The sequence below is a fragment of the Heliangelus exortis genome, chromosome 1 (assembly GCF_036169615.1).
Source record: "Heliangelus exortis chromosome 1, bHelExo1.hap1, whole genome shotgun sequence".
Lineage (NCBI taxonomy): Eukaryota > Metazoa > Chordata > Aves > Apodiformes > Trochilidae > Heliangelus > Heliangelus exortis.
Window position 1 is genome coordinate 195004732 of NC_092422.1, and position 21978 is coordinate 195026709.

At 45.4% G+C, this 21978-nt stretch overlaps 1 protein-coding gene across 2 annotated transcripts in view; it reads right to left on the reverse strand.

The window, feature by feature from the left end:
* The window catches only part of PLXNA4 (plexin A4), a 504022-nt gene that overhangs the window by 226036 nt on the left and 256008 nt on the right, over nt 1-21978 (reverse strand). For both annotated transcript variants that reach the window (XM_071734217.1, XM_071734218.1), the window contains exon 4: nt 21618-21749. In XM_071734217.1, the coding sequence (XP_071590318.1) occupies nt 21618-21749 (132 nt within the window). The remainder of the gene's footprint in view (nt 1-21617; nt 21750-21978) is intronic.

The following is a 21978-nucleotide window of genomic DNA, read 5'->3' on the forward strand; positions in this document are numbered from 1 at the left end:
TCCCCTTTCCTGAGGGACACCCCTGGAGGCACGATGTACCTGGTTAAGTGGCTGGAAGAGAGGAGGAATGGCTTCTGGAAGAAGATAAGAAGTGATGACTGGGTGGAGGGCTACTGTCAAGGTTTAACACTGGCCTGGCAATTAAACCGAGTAACAGACGCTCTCTATTAATCTCTCTCTCCTCCCTGGTAAGAAAGGAGAGAGAATAAGGGAGAGAGACTTATGGGTTGGAAACTAAACTACACAACTTTAATGAAACAGTAATGATAAATGGGAAAAATTAATAAATATATACAACTATACAAGAAAATGGATACCACATTCCCCCCTCCGTTTCCCCCAATAGCTCTCACGTCACCACCGAGGCTGCAGGGCAGCCCTGGGAAAGTCCAGGCTGGACTCCTGGAGTCGGCAGCAGTCGGGAGCTGGAGGCAGGAACACACAGATATGGGCTGGCATGGATCAGGAGCACAGGCAGGCAAACAGATAGGATCCTTCCAGGATGCCGGGGTGAAGGAATGGAAGCAGGAAAGGCAGGAAGGGCAGGCAGCCGGAAGCTGGAAGCTGGAAATCTGGCTTGGCCCTTGTGATCCCTCAAATTTATACTGAAGATGACGTATATGGGATGGAATACTCTGTTTGGTCAATTCTGGCATCTATCTTGTCCGTTCCTCCCCAAAGGAGGGCTGCAGGTGGGACCTCTTTATGTTTTCCTCAGAGCTGAGCAGTGTCCTTGGCTCTGCACACCAGTCTCTAGCAGTAACCATAAACATCAAGTGTTATCAGTCCTAGAAACACACACTGTCTGAGAAACTTGCTGTTAATTTCAGCAAGTGCAACTACTTACAAGAGACTTAGCTAAAAGCAAAAGTACAAGACAGAAAATCACCTCTATCCTGGCCCAAACCAGGACAGCTACACCCTTCTGCTCCCCTCCAGGCTGCTTGTCTTCTAATGACCCTGCCTGACTGACAGCTGCTCCTTCAGAACAAAAGGACTCAGGGGTATATATTGGTGTCCATGCTCTGACTGTTTTGTTGTCTTTTGACCCACCACCATCTCTGCACCAGACCCTGTCCAGGATCAGCACCATCCAGAAGAACCTCGCTGGACAGCTGGACCTCTGGTGGTGACTCTCTCTCTCTCTTTCTCTCATTCTTCCCACTTTCTTACCCTTTATTTCTCCTCTCTTCTCTCTCGTTCTTTCTTACCATTTTCTTACTTGTTCTTTTCTCTCTCTTTCTTATATCTTCTTTCCCTCTCTGCCTCTTTTGCCTCATTCTACATTTTTCCCTGTGCCAATTGTCAAATAAAATCTGCTTGCACCCGACCACTTCTATGGTTGGATTTTGTTTCACATATCCAAAACAAAAATAAATTTCAATGTTATCTTGGACCGTAACATGGGCACTCCATAAATACAGATCAGAGAGGTTGGGAGGTAGATGCCTGGCATTTTAAGCCATGAACACATTTAAGCCATGAACCAGTCTATGGTTGGACTTTGTTTCACGTATCCAAAACAAAAATAAATTTTAATGTTACCTTGGACCGTAACATGGGCACTCCATAAATACAGATCAGAGAGGTTGGGAGGTAGATGCCTGGCATTTTAAGCCATGAACACATCCTCTGTCAAGGCTGGACTCACTTCCAGTTGCAGGAGGAGGCAGACTTCATGCTCTGTGGGAACTGTCAGTCCCCCAAAAGCTTTCAGCAGCTCCTGACTGCATTTCCTGAGCATTATGGCCCATTATGCAGATGCCTTGGAGTAAATGTAAATCACATCAAGGCTAAATTGTTCAGGGCTTTTGGCTGTGAGAAGCAAAGTGCTTTGAGATGGTTTCTGTTGGCCCAGTGGCCATGTGCCTTTGCCCTTTTGCCTCTCACTCCACACCCAGCCAGACATCAGGAGCTCTCATAGACAAAGCCAGCAGGGCTCACTGGGTTAATTAAATCAATGTCATTTGCTGTCTGGAGCTCAAGTGACAAATGCATTTCCAACCTTGCCCTTTTGGAGGGCAGGGTGGTTTTTTGAAGCATAACAGTGGCTGAGGGCTCCTGGAGTCCGTGCTCACACATCTCAGCCAGATGAAAGCATCACCACCCAGTGATTTGGTTTCCCCTCTCTTGCTCACTGGGACAGAAAACCCCAGCTCTGTGTTAGGGCAGTCAGCACATTTTCACTCTGCTTTTGAGACTCCCCCTTCCCTGCTTCCCTTCCTGGGTTGTTATGGGGGGGAAAAAGATGTCAGGAGATGCCTGGGAAGACTGAAAGGGGCAGTTCCCCTCCTCCCCACTCAGGCTGTGAATGTGAGGTTAATTCTATTAACCCAACCACTCCATTAGCCAAATAGCCCCTCACCAGCCTCCTGAAGCCTTTGCAGATGCATTAGTGGAAATGGTACCATGCACTGCCAAACACATGCTGCCTTCCAGCCCAAAATGTGCTTTCCAGGCAGATTTGTATAAATATATTTCTAAAAGCCCATACCAGAGCATCCAAAGTTGTCAGCAAGTCCAGAAGACACCGAGCACTCAGAAGAGTTACAGAAAAAAGACTCACAGTTTTGTAACATCCTTTTGGGGTCCTAGACAAGCACAGATTAATATTTAGAAATATTAATCTGTATTCTAATATTCTAATATTAATTTCGAATGCTCCATGTCAGTTCATCACATGGCAATCAGGCCATGCAACATTTGTGAAAGTTTATAGCTAGAAAAAAAAAATAAGATTGATTCCCTGATTTCTCTCCTCTGTACTTGGAGGTTTGCAGAAACCTCTTGAACCCATGCAGGGGGTGAATTCCTTAAATCAACACAATGCTGCCTCTTTGTTTAAGCTGGAAGGAGAGGGATGTAACTTGTAGGATTGCCAGGGAATGTCTGCATGAGATGATTTTCCTCCTGTTGTGTGACATGGCATGAACAGCATGATCCAAAAACATGCAGTAGGTCCAAGGTTTTGCATATCCTAGATCTGATGAACTCATGCATCACAAAGCCATAGAATCACAGAATGGTTTGGAAAGATCCTTGAAAATCACCTGGTTTCAACACCCCTGCATGGGCAGGCACCTCTCCCACTAAACCTTGTTGCTCCAAGTCTCATCCCACCAGGTCATGATCACCCTGGCCTTCCAGTCACCAAACTGGTCTCATTTTGGGGGAAAGATATAATGGGGCTTCTGCCACTAAAGCCACTCGTCCACCCACAGCTGCTCCCAGTCCCACCTTGGAGAGAGGGAATTTAGGAAAATGTTGTAGCCTTGCACAAATCCCTTCAAGAAAACACTAAAGAGCCACTAAATAACCACATCAGGTCTGAGTTGTACACGACTATTCTCATGGCCAGAGAGCAGTATCACAGGCCAAGAGTAAATCACAGAGCCAGAAGAAATAGATTTATTTTTCCTACAAATGAAGTCCTAAATTCAGAGTGACTTTTCACTTGGCAAAATAAAAAAAGTTTAAGTTAACATCTCAGAGATGCTGGATGGCAGATAAAAAAAAAAATGTAAACAACAAAAAAAGAATAAAATTACCCATTTAAAACGTACAGGATATTTCCAGGGATCTGACCCAGCTGAGCAAGTAAATTTCATCTGCCCAATAATGAATTCTGTTATTTATTTAGGACCCTGGATCAAATCTGTCAATTCTAAAACCTACAAATAGTCCCTTTGCTTTAAGAAAAAAATTATTCAAAGCAATTCTTCATTAGGTTTGAATTCTTCTTCTACTAAACAGTTGTGTGAGAAAGAAAGATATACACAGACTCAAACACAAATATGAAAAACCAATCCCTCAGTATTTAGAAGTTCTTTCCACAACCATTAGTGCTGTTAGTAGGAAGAATAACACCCCAAAGCTGTCTGAGCACTGCAGATGGGGTCAAGGAATCAGTGCAAAGTGTTGATTGTGTAAATCTCATGGCTTGACAGTTTCTAAAGAAAGTCTGGAAAAGAGAGAGGGGAGCTCTTTGGTGGGGGAGGGAGGAGGGAGAGCCTACACTCTTTGCCACAAGCACTTTTATCTGTTTAGCTATGAAAATTAATGAAAAGAAATGATCAGAAGGCATGAAATGGATCCACAGCTCCCCTCGTGAAGGAATTGCTGAGACATTGTTTACACATCTAATGTTTGTTTGGAGACTCTGCAATCTCTGCAGGATGCTTTGCTGCATATGGTGCTGTCACTGGATTTCTTTTTCCTTTTTAATTTATTGATCCAGGGTAAAAAAAAAAAAAAAAAAGTGTCTCTGAAACCCTGACTTGGTTTTCAGAGCCTCCCTTTGCTGGGAGGAGGTGATGTACCTCAAGCCAACCAGTCCTGATGGAGATGCACAAAGTTGGGTGAAATTCTGGTATCTAAAGAATAGAAAGAGACACCAGAGGGTTGGGTGTGAAACCCAGAGACAAAACCCTGGTGCACTGATTTCCACTGCATTAGCAAATGGAGAGCCTTGATAACTGCAACAAACTCTCCCCCTCCAAGGCAGTGTCTAAGTTACCAGCCAAGCATCCTTCTAAAGCCTTGCTGGTGGAGTGTCTACATTTCTAAGGTTTTTTTTTCTTCCATTTCTTTCTGAAGACATGGTTGATGTGTTCCTATTACTCCTGCCCTGTTCCTATTACTCCTGCCCATGGTATTCCCCTGAGCCTTGCCTTGGCACTGCCTGCAGGATGTTGCCTGGCATAGGGTGAACCTACAGCAGGAACCCTGCTGATAAAAACATTGTCCTGCTGGTGGGGTTCAGTGTTTGAGCCTCTGCTGGCCCTGTTTACCTGGTGATTTGGGCATAGCCCAAGGGATCAGCACATAGAGGTGAGCAAAGGACAGGCTGCTCCTCAGTCTGGCTGCAGTTTGGGCAACACCACTGATGAGGCTTGAGAACATCCCAGGTCAACCTTTCCAGCCCCTCCAAAAACTCTGTTCACACAGAAAGCTGTCTTGTGACATGCAAGGAGGTTGTTATAGAAAGGGCTGGGTTGGAAGGGACCTTGAAGATCATTCAGTTCCAACCCCTCTGCCTTTGTAAGGCCACCTTCCATTAGACCAGGTTTCTCTAAGCCTCATCCAACCTTTCCTGGAACACTTCCAGGGATGGGGCAGCCACAGCCTCTCTGGACAACCTGGGCCACTCTTTCACTTCATAGGAAAGAATTTCTTCCTAATAGCAAACCTAAATCCCCCCTCTTTCAGGTTGAAACCATTCTCCCCTTGTCTTGTCACTCCAGGCTCTTGTCTAAAGTCTCCCCCAGCTTTTCTGGAGCCCTTTCAGACATTGGAAGGTGCTCTAAAGTCTCTAAAGAACCTTTTTTTCTCCAGGCTGAACAACCCCAACTCTCTCAGCCTGGCTCCATAGGAGAGGTGCTCCAGCCCTCTGACCATCACTCCTTAATTTCAAACATTTAATTGGAAGTAGAAGCTACAAAAACTAAATGCTCAAGCTGAAAGCTCTTCTCCTGGGGAGGAGCAGGGAGACTTTGCCCACCTGCACAACCCATGCACCACTGTGTTTGTACAGCTCTGGAAAGCTGTGTCTGAAGTGGTAAATTTAATGTGCCCTGCATTGCACTCTGGTCCTAAGGTCAGTGAGTAGAGAATGTACAGTTTAATGTACACATCATTAAATTTTCTCAGCCTGCAAATGGAGCAGCTGCAACCAAACTGCCTCTCAGGAAGAGTCACTGGCAATGGTCATTCCCAAACCATGTCCAGGACTGTTTGGGATACAGCTTGCCAGCCCCACAGTGAGGATGTGCCAAGTGCCATCACACCAGTTTAATAGATGACATCTCCAGTGCCTGCTCATGCTCCCTAGTACCAGTACAGATGCAACCTAAAGTCCATGTGGCTACTAGTTCCTTGCTTGCAGGAGCCAGGAAAGCCATGACAAAATTAAAAAAAAAAACCTAAAACCCAAGCAACAGCACCAGCAGATGAAGGTGCCACTCCCAGTCCATTTCTGGTCCCATGTCACAGAAAACCACCCTCCATGATGTGGACACAAGTGGTCCTGAGGTCCTACCAAGAGCCAAGCTTTAAGCACAAACCAATAAATATTTTTTCAATATTTTGGTCTGGGTTTGTTTTATTTTTTTTTTCAACTTTCGTAAGTCTAGAAAAAGAAATACAAGACCTGAGAAGGGAGATCACAGATTGATATTGAGATGGGAGATATGGTGTCATCAGCTCATACCCCCAAAAATATTATATTCTCCCAAACAGAGCTTGTATTTGCCTCGTTGGTGGGGCACAAACTCATAAACTGCTGGATTTTGGGGTGAGGATCACACAAGGTGGTTTTTCCTTTTCAAGCATACAGTTAAGATGAACCATGCAGAGATGAGGTGTGTTTTCCCAAAGGTGTGAGCTCAACCTTGGGAAAGTGCTGAGTAAAGGGATAAGGAATTAGTGATGGATGGCATGTTCACCAAGTCCATTAGCTGGAAAGAAAAGCAAAACCTGCACCATGCTCAGCTGGAAAGGAAAGCAAACCTACAATCTGCTTCTCATTCCTTCCTGGCATTTTCCTGCATTTTCCTGACAGCATTCCCAGTGACCCCCTCACATCCCATGCTGCTTCTTGTCAGGTGGCATCCCCCCAGCTCAGCTCCAGCTCTCCCTGGGGCCTGGCGTTTCCAATCCATTAGAAATGTCACTGCTGAATTTCTCTGCTAATTACTGGAGTTTATTATGTCTAAAGCCAGGTTAAATGCAGGATTCCTGAGGTCAAATGGGGTCACCCAGACAATCAGTTCCACATTTTCCCCAGCTGAAAGAGACCTCCCCAATCACTCACTGCCAAGTGGTTTGTAATGACCAACCTGGCAGTTAATGGCCTGAGGTGAAAGACTCAGGGATAGATAATGCACTTGGAGAGAGAAAGGAAAACCCATCTGAAAAAAGCAAAGAAAAAGACTGCTTTGGAGGTGATTGGATCCCAGATGCATGATCCCACAAACCTTTCTTGGGGTCTTTGTGTGGAAGGAGATGGTGCAGCTCACAGAGGTCAGGAAGAGTTTGCCTTTAGGATAGATTCTGGGTCTGAGCCAGGTGCCAAATGCCCTTTGGTTTCAAAGGTGTCAAAGCAAAGGTTCTATGGGGTAAGGACCAATAGGCCAACCCCCACAGGATGCTCTAAAATGTGTCTTCTAACTTCTTCTTCACCCTTCCTCCTGGAGGGAGGGACACAGTGGTTGTAAGAGAGTTTGGAGCCAAGCCCTGGGAGGGCTGTGCTTGGAAAACAGAGCACACAGTTCCCTTCAGAAGGAAAAGAAAAACATTTCCCCATCTGTTTTGGAGATAGAAGGGTTTTCAGATCTCTCTTGGCTCATTTTGACTCCACATCCTCTAGGTGAAAGATGTCCTGCTCCTTACCAGCATTTCACTGGGAGCCAACTGGAGCAAAACATGGGACACTTCAGCCCAACCAGAGCACAGAGGGAGGCTCCAAGTGCTCAGCTTTTGCAGCAGAAGCTGCCTGAAGAGCTTTGCTTAAAATGTCAACACTGTTTTCAGAGACAATGAGAGAGGATGCAAAAATAGCAATCAGGGAGCTGCACACCTCTTCTCCATCCAATGGCTGACAGATGACTTTATATCCTGAGGAAGCCAAAAATGGATCTATGCAAGACCAAACTTCAGAAGCTTCCTTTCCCCAAGTGAAAGGCTCCAAGACGATCAGTGGTGTGGAGGAGAAATAGACCTCCATGGATCCTCCAAAATAGACCTCCATGGATCCTCCAAAACAGACCTCCATGGATCCTCCAAGAGCTGGAGAGGTGCTGCAGAGCCAATGGAGTCAAATTCTTCATGATCATTGCATGGGCTTGGCTGTCCACATTGTATCTTTCCAACAATGGCTGGAAATTTATTCCCATTTATTCCCTGGAAATAATTTATTCCGTTTATTCCCTGGACATAATTTCCAGGAATGGCTGGAATTTATTCCCTGCACAGTCTGGAAGGAGCTCCAGGCCACACTGTGCCATTCAGTCTTAGCATCAGAGTGTCCCCTGATTTGTTGCTTTTATTAGCAGAGTAGATAAGTAAAAAATGACACTTTGTCCTGATGGTCAGCACAAACATCTGTCTGTCTCCTCTGTGCCAGTGCTCCATGAATCCAATATTATGTTAATGACCTGGTACTCCAATAAAACACACTCCTGATATGACATTTGAAGGAAACACATGAGTTGCCTTTGCTCTTTTGGGGCAGGAACTACTGACATGTGAATTTAAGAAGTGTTTAGAAAGTTCCTAGCAGTGAAAGCTTTCCAAGTGATATTATGGGAGCAGGGATCTTGTACAAACACTGTCTTTCATCTCCATGATATCCAGTGGGCTTTACAAGTTCATCAATTAACCCAAAATGCATCCATGGATCAAAGCCTTCAGAGAGGGGACACAAGAGCAGTTTTCACATAGGACCAGAGGGAAATAAGTGACTTCATTAAATGAGTTAAAGGATTTTTAAGGAGTCAGAATGGATGTTAGGAAAAAGTTCTTTACCATGAGGGTCATGGAGAAATGGAGCAGGCTGCTCAGAGAGGTGGTTGAATCCTCATCCCTGGAGATATTCAAAGTGAGGCTTGAGGAAGCTCTGAGCATCCTGATCTGGTTGAGGGTGTCCCTGCAGGGGGGTTGGACTGGGTGACCTTTAGAGGTCACTTCCAACCCAAATTATTCCACGATTAACCTGGTTTTTATTCAATCAATGCCACATAGAGCACTTGCTAAAGAAACCCTCCATGTGGAACATCCACTGAATGGTCAAGCAAACACCCACTGATCCATCCACATAATTTTTCACCCTAATATTTCTGTCCCCTCAAATCTCTCCACCCACCCAACCCCCCCTGATCTTGCTACATTTATCATATGGACACAGCCACAGGTGTCTGCCCAGATTCTAGGGGATGGTTTTAGAGCACTGGGTACCCTGGGCTGAACTGTCCACCAACACAAGAGACCAAGACCACACCAACACCAAAAATACAGATATACCCTGGACAGCAGAGTAATGAACAAGTGCTCACTTCACTGGTAAAAATTATCTTTCTAAAGGAAAAAAAAACCCACCACAAAATAAAACCAAACAAAACCAAAATAAAACCAAACAAAAAAAGAACGCCCCCCAACCCCCCAAAAAAAAGCAAAACAACAAAACCAAACCAACTAAACAAAAAACACCAAAAAAGCAAGACAAACTAAATTAGGTCTCAAATTAGTAGGAGATAAAACAAGAAAATAAGTTCTCAGGGTACTTAGGTACACTTGTCTCCAATCACATAGTGGGGAATAACAAAAAACTGTGTGAAAAGAAAGCCCAAACAAACCCTGAAAAACACTGCAAAAAACTTTAATGTCACAGGATGATTTTAAAGTTATTTTTTAATAGAAAAGAACATGAAAGCCAATTTGCCTTTCAAGAGCAGGTTCTGGAATAGATTTAATTTTCCTGTCCCTATTATATATATCTATGATGTTAGAGAATATATGAAGTAATATAAAGGGATGAGAGATACTTAGTGGGGACCTAAAACAAGAAAGACTCAAAGCCAAGGGTGCTGATGTCACAGCCAGTTCTGGGATACTTAAAAATTTATCCCTGAGCCTGACAACAAAATGCCCATTAATTCCTAGTAGTAAAAAACATGCTTAGGAGTTCCAAGGTATCACATGAAAAAGGAAAAAAGGAAATCATAACTTATGGTGTAAGGAAATGCCCCAAGAGAGCAAATAGTTACTTCCAAGAAAGTAACATGAATCTGTAAATAGAAACAACTTTGGAAGCACTTTTAAAATGCAGGGATGAAGAGAACACAGGGCCTGGAAAGCACTCAAGCATGTGTTAGACCTAAAAGTTTAAGCCCAAGAGGTATGGAAGTGCCTGTGCCTCTGAGCCAGGGGCTCTGTCTTGCCCAAATTCTCTCTCCCAGGGGAGATGGAGATGCCCAGGAGTGGAATAGCAAAGCAGGGAGATGATGAACAACTTGTGCTTTCAAGTGACCTGAAAATGTAAGGTCTCAGTGAGGAGGAGACCTGACTGTCAGGGAGATTGGAGGAGACAGATGTTTAATGGAGTCCAGGATTACAGATCTGCCAGGCTTCACATGTAATCACCAGCTTCTTAGGTTTCCTCTTGCTTCTCCCCTTCTTCTGGGTCTATTACAGGGTCAGAAGCTGGGGGGAGGGGAGGAGATAGAGATTTTCAGATTTCCAGCTAAATTCCTTGAGCTGCCCTTAATACTCTGATCTATTCCCAGCTGAAATCAAAACCTACCAGGCTGGTGGGACTCAGGGGAAGGGGGGGGGGGGGGAATTTTTTGTTTGAAACAGGAGGAACGATGCACTTAAATCCATAGATCCACCTTTTTTTTTCCCTCAAAAGAAGGGAAACTGCTGGGTAGTCTGTGTTTGACTCAGAGAGGCCACATGGCAGAGGAACAGGATCACAATCAATAGTGCCAGATGACCCTCACACTGTCTGCCCCAGGGGACACTTCTGCAATGCTTCCCACCCATCACCCATTCCTGAGAATCAATACTCCCTGATGCTTCTCACCTAAGGAATGACCCTAAAAAATGCTTTTTTTATTCACATTTATGGGCATTGCTTACTCCTTCTTCCAGTTTTATTTGTTTTTTGCCATCTATGCAATGATGACATCTTTTACTTCATAAAAGATGAACCCCACGAAATTAGAAGGATCAATGTTCCCACCTAAAAACAGAGGAGACAGGAGGTGGGAGACCTGGTTAGACTGGATGTTAGGAATAATTTCTCCATCAAAAGGGTTATCAGGCATTGGAACAGGCTGGCCATGGCAGTAGTGGAGTCACCAGCCCTGGAGGTATTTAAGGGTCATTTAGACACAGTACAGGGATATGGTTTAGTTAAGGACTTGTCAGTGTGAGGTTAAGAGTAGGACTCTGATGATCTTAAAGGTGTTTTCCAGCCAAGATAATTCTGTGATTCTATGACTAAAATCATAGAATGGTTTAGGACAGAAAGAATTTAAAGACCATCCAGCTCCAAACCCCCTGCCATGGATAGGAGCATCTTCTACTAGACCAGGTTGCTCTAGGTCCCCCCCAACCTGGCCTGAATGATCCATCTCATGCCTCGTGTCATGACCCCAGAAAATCCCCTACAATTGTGTCCACCACATGGATACCTTAAGGGAAGGAGTCCCCAAGTCAGATTAGACCATGCCCTACAGGAACCCAGCACTCCTGAAAGCCTCCATGAATTCTCCAGCTCCTGCACTGCTTCTCTGAGCAGCCTGTGAAGGAACCATCCTGGCATGGGGATGACTTTTTGGCAAGCTAAGAGATGAATGCTGACATTAGGCAGTGCTGAAGTTCAAGCCAAATGCAGAACCACAGATGGCAGAGTGAAAGCTGCAGTTCTGCCCTCACAATTTACAGTCACAGAATGGTTTGGGTTGGAAGGGACCTTAAAGATCGTTTAGTTCCAACCTCCCTGCCATGAGCAGGGACATCTCCCCTACAACTGGAATTGGAAACAGCAAGGAAGGCAGAACTGTAGAGTCTGGGTACAAATAGGTCACCACTGGGGCTGAATATAGATTTTTTAATGAGAAAGATTGTATTGTGCACAAAATCATGTTAATCTGTATAAGTGCACCCTAAACACTGGCCCAGGGGTAACTGAGAGACTCAGATCTGACCCAAACTCTGTCCTGTGTGTATGTCATGACATATGTCATGACCAAGGATGTATCACTCAGCTCTCTTTGCTCCTCAGCTGTAAAATGTCACCAGGAGTGCTCAGATAGGAGTTATATGAGATGTTTAATGGAAGGGGGCTTGGAACTGGATAATCTTTAAGGTGCCTTCCAGCCCAAACCATTCTATGATTTTATAAATCTTTGTCTTCCCAAAAAGCAGGGTTTAGGCTCTGTCCATGGCTGAGATAGCTGTATTCAAAAGACTTGAGCACTGTTACATTCCCCCCCCTCCCCCCCAGATGGATCCCAGTGATCAATGAAATGTGCTTGCAGAGGAATCTTTTCTCTGGGATAGGACAGGTCTGGAAGAGACAGGTTTTTAGAACAAGTAAGCAAGGCAGAGCTTGAAGCAAAAAGATCTCAACCTGCATTTTTTATTAAGTTTTTTCCTCTAGGGAAAGAGTGTCAGATTGCTCCCAGTTCGTCCCCTCCATGAAGCTTGGGCTCCTATTCTTCTAGATGGGACCAAGAAAGTTCTAACTTAATGTCATCTACAGGATAAAGTTGAAGACTTTTTCTCACCAAAAGTATTTCCCTCTCTAATACACACACAGCACAGCTCAGACTTGATAACCTGATGGTAACATAGCCAAAATCCCTCTGAACTTTGGGATCCAGAAAAGCTTTCCTCCAGTTCTCAGCAGGGCACACACCACCCTCATGTACCAGGAGCTTCTGAACTGCAGAGAGCTCTAAAATAAGTCCATCCCTCAGAAATATTTTCTGTACCTTCAGGACACCTGAAAGTGGTTTGCTCACAGTTGTAAAAGGACCCTGGGAGGGAGGCAGGGTACCATTCTAGGTATCCCAAATCCTGGACTGTCCTTCAAATCCATTCTTCTTTCCAGTGCACTTAGAATAATACTTATTTTAGGGCACAGTGGGACACTTGAACAGAGCATCCAACTGGCTAACAGAACAGCATTTCCAAAGTACAAAAAGAGCCTTAATTCAAGTGTGAAAAGCCCAAGGCTGAGGCACAGAAGGAAAGGAAATTCCAGATGCTCGTGCACCTCATGGGATGGCGAGAGCCCCCAGTGGAATTTCTTCCCTTGCATAAATGACTTATTTGGGACACCTCCAAGACCTTCAATTGGTTCCTCACCTGCTCCCTGAGTTATTTACATCCCCTTTGGAGTGCACAACCAACCCAGTGGGAGATGAAGGGATTCCTCACTCCCTTAATTATCCCACAGCTGCCTCCTACTCATCGGATACCCATGTGGTAGCAGCAAATGGGTCAGAAGCAAGCTAAACTATGACTTTTTTTGCAATAATGTGCCTTTTGCTGATAAAGGATTATTTTAGAAGAGTCAGCAGCACAATGTGCTGCAGTTTTGCCAGTGGGCCAAATGGCTTTTTATTTCTTTCTTGGCTAAGAACCACAGGAGTTCACACAGTGAGCTGGGCATCCATGCAGGATTTTCCATCCATAAAGTCATTTCTCAGAAGGTATCTGGCCTTATTTAATAGGCCCTTAATTAGGTGAAAGAGAACACAAGGGGGAATGAGGTTCAACCTCTGATATTGCTGAGGGTGATGAGTGGTGTTTTAGGGGCAGGAAAGAAGAGTCAAAGAGAAGAAAAGTTGCCTTTGCTGCCAACTGGGATTCCACTCATTGCTTGCTAGAGACTGAGATCCAAATTCTGCCCTGTTTTGTGCAGGACTGGCCAAGAGCTGGGTAGCTGGGCAATGAAATTAATAGTTTGAAGGCCTCTCCTTTTGAGGATTTAGAGAGAGACAAACATGAGACATCTTCACACAGAGACTGTGCATTTCTACTCCTGACTTGGGCCCCTTAGAAGTTCTGATGACCCTGATCTTACCTAGGATGCAAGTCTGGTCCAGGAGAATCCACTTACTCCAAGGAAAAGACTCTACTGTCAGCACCTTTCCTTCTTTCCTGTCTTTTAGGAGTTGAACAGTGAACTTCTGCAGAAGACTTGACCATCTCCAAAGAGCTTTCAGAAGCTGAACAATAAGGCTTGACCATCTCCAAAGAGATGAGGATGCACAGAGTGTTTGTCTTCCACCCAATGCACAGGAGCCCCTTCTACAAGAAGACAGTGAATACTCCAAGAGCCTACAAGGTAATAGAGTTGAATGATAAGAATCTGCAAAATTGTGCCAAAATTTACAGTTTATGGGTGACTCTGCTGCTTTTAAATGCCCAGGTCAAAAAATTCACACTTTTTAGGAAATCTCAGCTTTCCATTTTCAAACAAGAGCATGTCTAATTTTTCTGGTCCTGCACCAAGGATGAAAAAAATGGTCTGTGAGCAACCTGGTGGCTCACAAACAAACAGATGCAAATGACAAGGAAAAACTCTCGAGTTATTTTTAAAACTTGTGATCTTGAGCCAGTTTTTTCTAGGGACAGACTCAAACTCTCCATCCCCAGGAAACAGCCACTCCAAGCCTGAGAGTCAGTGCTAATTGAAATCTTGTGAAAAGACCACATTTGAAGAAATGAAGCTGTAATTAAGTAAAGATATTAGCTATTGCTTTAACTAATTGGTATGATAATGTGAGCAGCAGAAAAGATTTTAATCACTGGTCATGAAATCAGAAGTAACCTAACCAGCCACTTCCTTGGCAGCTAATTTGCACACAATGATTCTGTTGCAGAGAGGGACTCAGTGGCAAAGGGAAGAAGAAGAAATCTCAGGGGACAACTAGGTAGAAGCCTTCCCCATTTTAATGAGAAACAGGCAGAGAGAGGCCAAAAAGACCCTGTCAACATGATTTGTGATACTTTTCCTTAATTTTTACCAAATGTGGCTTCTGCCATGTTTTAGTTGAGACCACGCTGATTTGATATTCCATTGGCAAAGTTTAAAAGAGCTCCCCAAAATACCTGTCTGCTTCTGCTATGCATGACCCTACCAGTCTCACCTTTGCCATACAGCAATGGTTTTAGGGAAGAATTGCACCCCACAAATGGATTTTATTCTCAGACCATGGATGACTTTCTGCTGGTTTATGGGGAAGAAATGCAGCTTGCCACAGGAGCATGAAGCTGATTCACCTGCTTGGAACAAAGCTGTCTGCAACTTTGGGACAGCAAATCTCCTCCTTTGAGCCAAACGTAGAGTTACTCATTAACTGTTTGCAGAACAGAGTCTTCCCTAGCCAGTAGTAAACTAAAAGTAGGAGGCAGCTCAAAGCCTTTCGGATTTTAATAATACAAAGCTGGGACCTCTCGCTGTTTGCTTCCTGATTTTTGAGCCTTTAAGTTCATTTTCTCCAGTTCTTCCCTTTGATGCCTGCATATCAAAAGGAAGAGCTGAGATTCCTGTGCCTTGGAGCTGCATCCAGGTGCTGCATCAGCTTTGCAAAACACACCTGGTGCTGGGAGAAACCCAGGAGTCCAACGTGTTGAAAGAGAAAGATTCAGGGGGTAATGGAGGTGACCTTCCAATTCAAAGCCCCCCAAAATGAGCATCCTGCACCTCCTGACATGGAGAGTTGGGCTGAACGTGCTTGCCCACAATTAAACAGCAAGGAGGCTTTGTCAGCCAGCAGAATGGTGCTGCTGGAATAGGAGAAAGCCAAGGAACAGGGGTACCAGGACAAGAAGAATGGCATAAAAGCAAGTGCAAGACTGTAAAAAATGAGAGGCTGGGGACAGAAAGAGGGATGGGATGAGAGAGAGGCTGAAATAGTGAGGATAGGGTGAAAGAAGCAACCTAACCCCTGCAGAGAGCTCCAGGGAAGTTGTGTGTTCAGGCTTCTTGTTTGAGAGAAGAGATTCAGAGAGAGGGTTAGAGGAGGGAAAAGGACCTGAGGAGGTATTTGCATGTGTGATGAGGAGAAGAGGAGATGCAGAGACACTTCAACTCTCCTTCTGTTTCTCCTCTAGAATAATTTCCAGTCTGGTCCTCACCCCCTTAAAACAGTGAGTGAGGCAGAGGACACTCCAGTGTCTGCACACCCAAAACCAAGAGAGAAAAAAAACCCAGCTTTGCAATGTACTGATATCTCCATGACCTCCAGAGAACATCTTGATATGGGGACAAGTGCCATTCAGGCTGATAATTGAATAAATTACACCTGGAGCAGCCCCCCCTCCCTTTTCCCCCACACCAGATCCTCTCTTCAGTGGGAAACTGTGTGGTTGTAACTCACTTGGAGCCTTTGTGAAGCCTGGGGCTAAATGTCAGATCTCCTGATAAACCATGACAGATCCTATGCATGCACCAATCCTTCCCTGCTGTGTTGACAGGGATTTAAAGCACAGTCTGCAACACACAGATGTCCTCACCTCTCTGAAATAATGGGACCTTCAGATGCCATGTCTCTGGACTTTGACAATAAAGCTTTTCTCCTCCCTCTTTCGAGTGTCCCTATAGAATGTGTTTATATAATGAGGCCCCTCTGATGGCATAAAGCTGCTGCATCTTCTCCTGAGGGTGCTGCTTCTCATCTCTCAATTTTCACAGGAATTTGCAAGGCAATCCATGTTCCAGCCACAGACCCCAAAAGGATGGCTTGGGTTCCCTTGATGAAAAACCCCATGTGCAACCCCCAGTGTTCAGAGGAAAATGCCCCCATGCAGATGCTGACCCCCAAAAAATCCAGGGGATTTAATTTTCTGGCATCATGAGGAAGCCTCTCCTTGTAGCCACGTTGATTGTGACAGCTCTTTGAAGGTCTTTCAGGTGGAAGGATGGTGAGCTGAGTCCTAACAGCTCCTTGCAGAATAGTTTGAGGAATGGCAAGAGCAATACTTGCTGGGACTTCCAGATTCTGGGACAAGCTGGAGAAATTGGCTTTGGGACAAGCTGGAGAAATTGCTTTTATTATGTGGGCTTCCATTCCTGCTCAGGTCTGGTGAATGATGGAGCCAAGCCTGGAAAAACTGCTTTAATGGAGCAGCTACACACCCAACAGAACCACTCTTATCTCCAGGGTCCATTTAGGGTCAAGCCCAGTAAAAGAAAGGAGAAACCTCTTCCTTCCCCAGGGATAGGACCAGCCCTGGTGCCTGCCTGCCTTTGAAAAGGTCAGGTCAAGCCATCCTGTCCCTCATTTCCACAGCCCTCGTGGTCCCAGGGGATTTCTGTGGACAACAAAAACCTCTGATAAGTCAGAGCTTCATCCATTTACAAACAGATCCCTGAGACATGGCTTGTCCAGTGGATCACATCCATCCTCCTTCTTCTCCACACCCCTCATCATCATTGCCTGCAGCAAAGGCAAAGCCCTGGGCTTGATCTCAGCCACAGAGGCTCCAGAAATGTTAATTCATTCCAGCACTTGAAGTGTGAGATATCACAAGCACACAGACACTGACTGCTTGCCACAGCACAGATAAAGTCAAGCAGGCAAAAGCTGCTGTGGTGTTGAGAGTTTCCCCAAATTGGATCAGATTTTAAATAATAACAGCCCTTGCCCTTTTTGCTAACCTCTCTCATACAGACACTCTTGGGCTCTAAAGATGAAGGAGGAGGTGATTGAATAAATCACAGGAGACTCAGGGCTCCTGTGGTTCTCTATGGGTCTCCACCAACTCCTAAAAAAAAAAAAACCTCTCTTAAGCTCGTGCTTCCCAAAAGTCAACTCCAAAATGAGTCTGCTCACATTGTAATGGTCAGGGGAATGCTCAACATGCCAGTAAGAATATGTTCTTAGAAGTTTCTGGAGGAAAATCAAGTTGGTTCTCTTGTTCTGATTTTCATCCTTTAAGGATCATAGAATCATAGAATCATAGAATCCTAGGGGTTGGAAGGGACCTGGAAAGATCATCTAGTCCAACCCCCCCTGCCAGAGCAGGGCCCCCTAGAGTACATCGCCTAGGAACGTGTCCAGGTGGGTTTTGAATGTCTCCAGTGAAGGAGACTCCACAACCCCCCTGGGCAGCCTGTTCCAGGGCTCCGTCACCCTTACAGTAAAAAAATTTTTTCTGATATTCAACTTGAACCTCCTATGCTCCAATTTACACCCATTACCCCTTGTCCTATCACTGGTCACCACTGAGAAAAGCCTAACTCCATCTCCCTGACACTCACCCCTTACATATTTGAAAACATTGATGAGGTCACCTCTCAGTCTCCTTTTCTCCAAACTAAAGAGACCCAGCTCCCTCAGCCTTTCCTCATAAGGGAGATGTTCCACTCCCTTAATCATCTCAGTAGCTCTGCGCTGGACTCTTTCAAGCACTTCCCTGTCCTTCTTGAACTGAGGGGCCCAGAACTGGACACAATACTCCAGGTGTGGCCTCACCAATGCAGAATAGAGGGGGAGGAGAACCTCTCTTGACCTACTAACCACACCCTTTCTAATGCACCCCAGGATGCCATTGGCCTTCTTGGCCACAAGGGCACATTGCTGGCTCATGGTCATCTTCTTGTCTATCAGGACCCCCAGGTCTCTTTCACCTACACTGCTCTCCAGCAGCTCAGCCCCCAACCTATACTGGGACATCGTGTTGTTCTTCCCCAAATGCAAAACTCTACACTTCCCCTTGTTGAATTTCATCATGAAGGAAGTGAAGGGGTGAACAGTGCTGGCCCACTGACCTCCTGGGTGTGTTCTGAGACCAACCAGACCAAAGGAGCCAAAAGAACACCCCAGGCAAACCTGAAATCTGTGGATTGTTTGCATATCATCACACTTAAGGGCTTTGACCATGTGGGGAGGCTCATTCTGCTCAAAGGAAAGAGGAAGGGCCCACAAAAGGATGAGAAACCAGAATGGTGCCTTGACCACAGTTTTGCAGGAGCTCACAAGCATCACCAACCTCCAGCTTCTCTCCCCACCCCAAAAGATGTGTTCAATTCAGCACTGAAGGTGACATCCCCTTTTTTGCCCAATATGGAGCCATGAGAAAGCAATCCCAGCTCTATCATCACATCCTTTCTCCTGAGTTATCATCATCTCACAGCCTCTTTAATAAAGAAGAATGCACAGAGTTTCTCCCCTCCCCACTCTGAATTTTTAGGTATTGAGTATCCGTAGCTCAGGGAGAGGTTTGGAGATACTGCAGAGGCACAAAACATCAACAAAAAAATTATTCAAGCAGAAGAGATGACAGTCATGGATTGGAAATTACAACCCCTCAATTTTGCACAGAGAGGAAGATAGGAAACCTGCCACAGCTGAGCTTCTGGTCCACAATGATCCTGTTAAATATCTTCTCCCAAAATCCAGCATGGATCACTGCCTTACTGGCCAGGAGAAAACTTTTATCTTAGGGAAAAGCTACTAACTTCAGAGCTAGCCACAGCCTGAGAAGCAGCCACCTGAAGAGGATTATGAGAAGGGTCTACAAACTTCTGGCAAATGGAGAGGGAACAATTATTCAATTTTTTTTCAGGCAGGAATTAGTGAGTGGCAAAACTACCATGAGGGTGAGTTAGAGGAGGGGATATTGTGGCCCTTCTCCATCCTGGAGACTTCTGAGTGTTGACCACTGCAGCACAGTGGTGTCAGAGGGCTGGAGGAACACAGCATCCAACATCCAGAGGGGTTCTTGCTGTTAGGGAACTGGATGGTAGTGGGAGGAAACAACATTGCTCTGAGGTGGGAATATGTGAACCTCAGTGAGACATCCCCCAAGTCATTTGTGAAGGCAATAAAAAGTGGGTTAACCCATTTAAAGTGGGTTTTTCATGTGTGGTGACTCTTACATGGTCCAAGGTCAGGTGGGCAATGAATGATTGAACACTAATGGATGGGTGACCATGTCACCCTTGGACTGGTGGCCTCCAGTTGCACTGTAGGACACTGCCATCACCCTGCCAAAATCCCTCCTTGTTCCCTTCTTTCTTGAGCACAACTACAACATCCAGAGGGGTTCTTGCTGTTAGGGAACTGGATGGTAGTGGGAGGAAACAACATTGCTCTGAGATGGGAATATGTGAACCTCGGTGAGACATCCCCCAAGTCATTTGTGAAGGAAATTAGAAGTGGATTAGCCCATTTAAAGTGGGTTTTTCATGTGTGGTGCCACTTATATGATCCAAGGACAGGTGGGTAATACATCCTCAGTGAATCAGTGAACACTAATGGATGGGTGACCATGTCACCCTTGGACTGGTGGCCTCCAGTTGAGCTGCAGCTGCACTGCAGGACACTGCCACCACCCTGCCAAAATCCCTCCTTGTTCCCTTCTCTCTTGAGCACAATATCCAACATCCAGAGGGGTTCTTGCTGTTAGGGAACTGGATGGCAGTGGGAGAAACAACATTGCTCTGAAACGGGAATATGTGCACCTCAGTGAGACATCCCCCAAGTCATTTATGAAGGCAATAAAAAGTGGATTAACCCATTTAAAGTGTATTTTTCATGTGTGGTGCCACTTATATGATCCAAGGACAGGTGGGTAATACATCCTCAGTGGATCAGTGAACACTAATGGATGGGTGACCGTGTCACCCTTGGACTGGTGGCCTCCAGTTGAGCTGCAGCTGCACTGCAGGACACTGCCATCACCCTGCCAAAATCCCTCCTTGTTCCCTTCTCTCTGGAGCACAGCATCCAACATCCAGAGGGGTTCTTGCTGTTAGGGAACTGGATGGCAGTGGGAGAAACAACATTGCTCTGAAACGGGAATATGTGCACCTCAGTGAGACATCCCCCAAGTCATTTATGAAGGCAATAAAAAGTGGATTAACCCATTTAAAGTGTATTTTTCATGTGTGGTGCCACTTATATGATCCAAGGACAGGTGGGTAATACATCCTCAGTGGATCAGTGAACACTAATGGATGGGTGACCGTGTCACCCTTGGACTGGTGGCCTCCAGTTGAGCTGCAGCTGCACTGTAGGACACTGCCACCACCCTGCCAAAATCCCTCCTTGTTCCCTTCTCTCTGAAGCACAATATCCAACATCCAGAGGGGTTCTTGCTGTTAGGGAACTGGATGGTAGTGGGAGGAAACAACATTGCTCTGAGGTGGGAATATGTGAACCTCGGTGAGACATCCCCCAAGTCATTTGTGAAGGCACTAAGAAGCATTTCAAGTGTGTTTTTCATGTGTGGTGCCATTTATATGATCCAAGGAGAGGTGAGCAATACATCCTCAGTGAATCAGTGATGGATGGGTGACCACATCACCCTTGGACTGGTGGCCTCCAGTTGACCTGCAGGACACTGCCATCACCCTGCCAAAATCCCTCCTTGTTCCCTTCTCTCTGGGGCTCTAAATCTCCTCACTGAACCAGTTACACCATCCCAAGCCCCTGCATGTCCACAGGATTCGTTATGCACCATGAATTTCTGCTTGTGAAGTTATTTCTTCCTCCCACCACAAGCAGCAAAATTCCTAAGGCCAAGCACTTGGTTAAAATCAGCCAGACTTCCACACTGAACACCCAGACTGGTCCTTTTCTGGAATCTGGCTGCCAGTATTTTCAATAATACTTAGAGCCCAATAAGAACATCCCACTAAACTTGGCCTGCAATTTTTTAAGCAGCATCCTACGCTCTTGATCACTGTGTCTCCAAATCCCAGCTTCTCCAAATACTCCAGACAGAGCCAAGGAGTTCAGTATTTCATTTCTCCATCTCTCTGACAGATGTAGCCACAGTTTGAATGGGGGAGGAGAGCAATGTGGCAAGCAGCAGATGCAGTAGCAACTCCTTGTTTTGTAGCCAGTAGGACTTTTACTGCATAAGGCAATGCTGGGGGTGGTTTCTTCCCCCTTAGTTCCCTGGCTCTGGTCCCTCAGAAATGTATCAGTATATAAACACAATGGTTTCACCAAAAAAATCAGGAGATTGACCACGAATCACATCTTTGCAGTCACTATGTGCACTGCCAGAATGTTCTGTGCAATTCTGGTGTTCATAACAAGAGCAAGGTAAAGGATTTCCAAACACTCTGGGGTGCTGGACTTTCTTACCTGTTTCTCAGACATGATGTAGAGGTGTTCATGGTCCACTGAGAAGGCCATATCCCGGAGTATGGGGCCAGTATCCACCACCTGTACAATCTCATATTCCAGTGTGTTCTTGGTGGTACCATCCACACGGATCTGCAGAGCAAAAAAAAAAAAAAGCAGGGAGAGTACATGAATATTTTTTCCTTCATCCAGAGAGAATAATCGTTGGAGAAATGCATTGTGGTCCTGTTTTTTTGGACAACCACTGTCATCATAAAGTGAATCAGTCACAGAACCTTGAAATAGTTTGGGTGGAAGGGATTTTAAAGCTCATCCAGTTTCAACCCCCTGCATGGGCAGGGACGCCTCCCACGAGCCCACG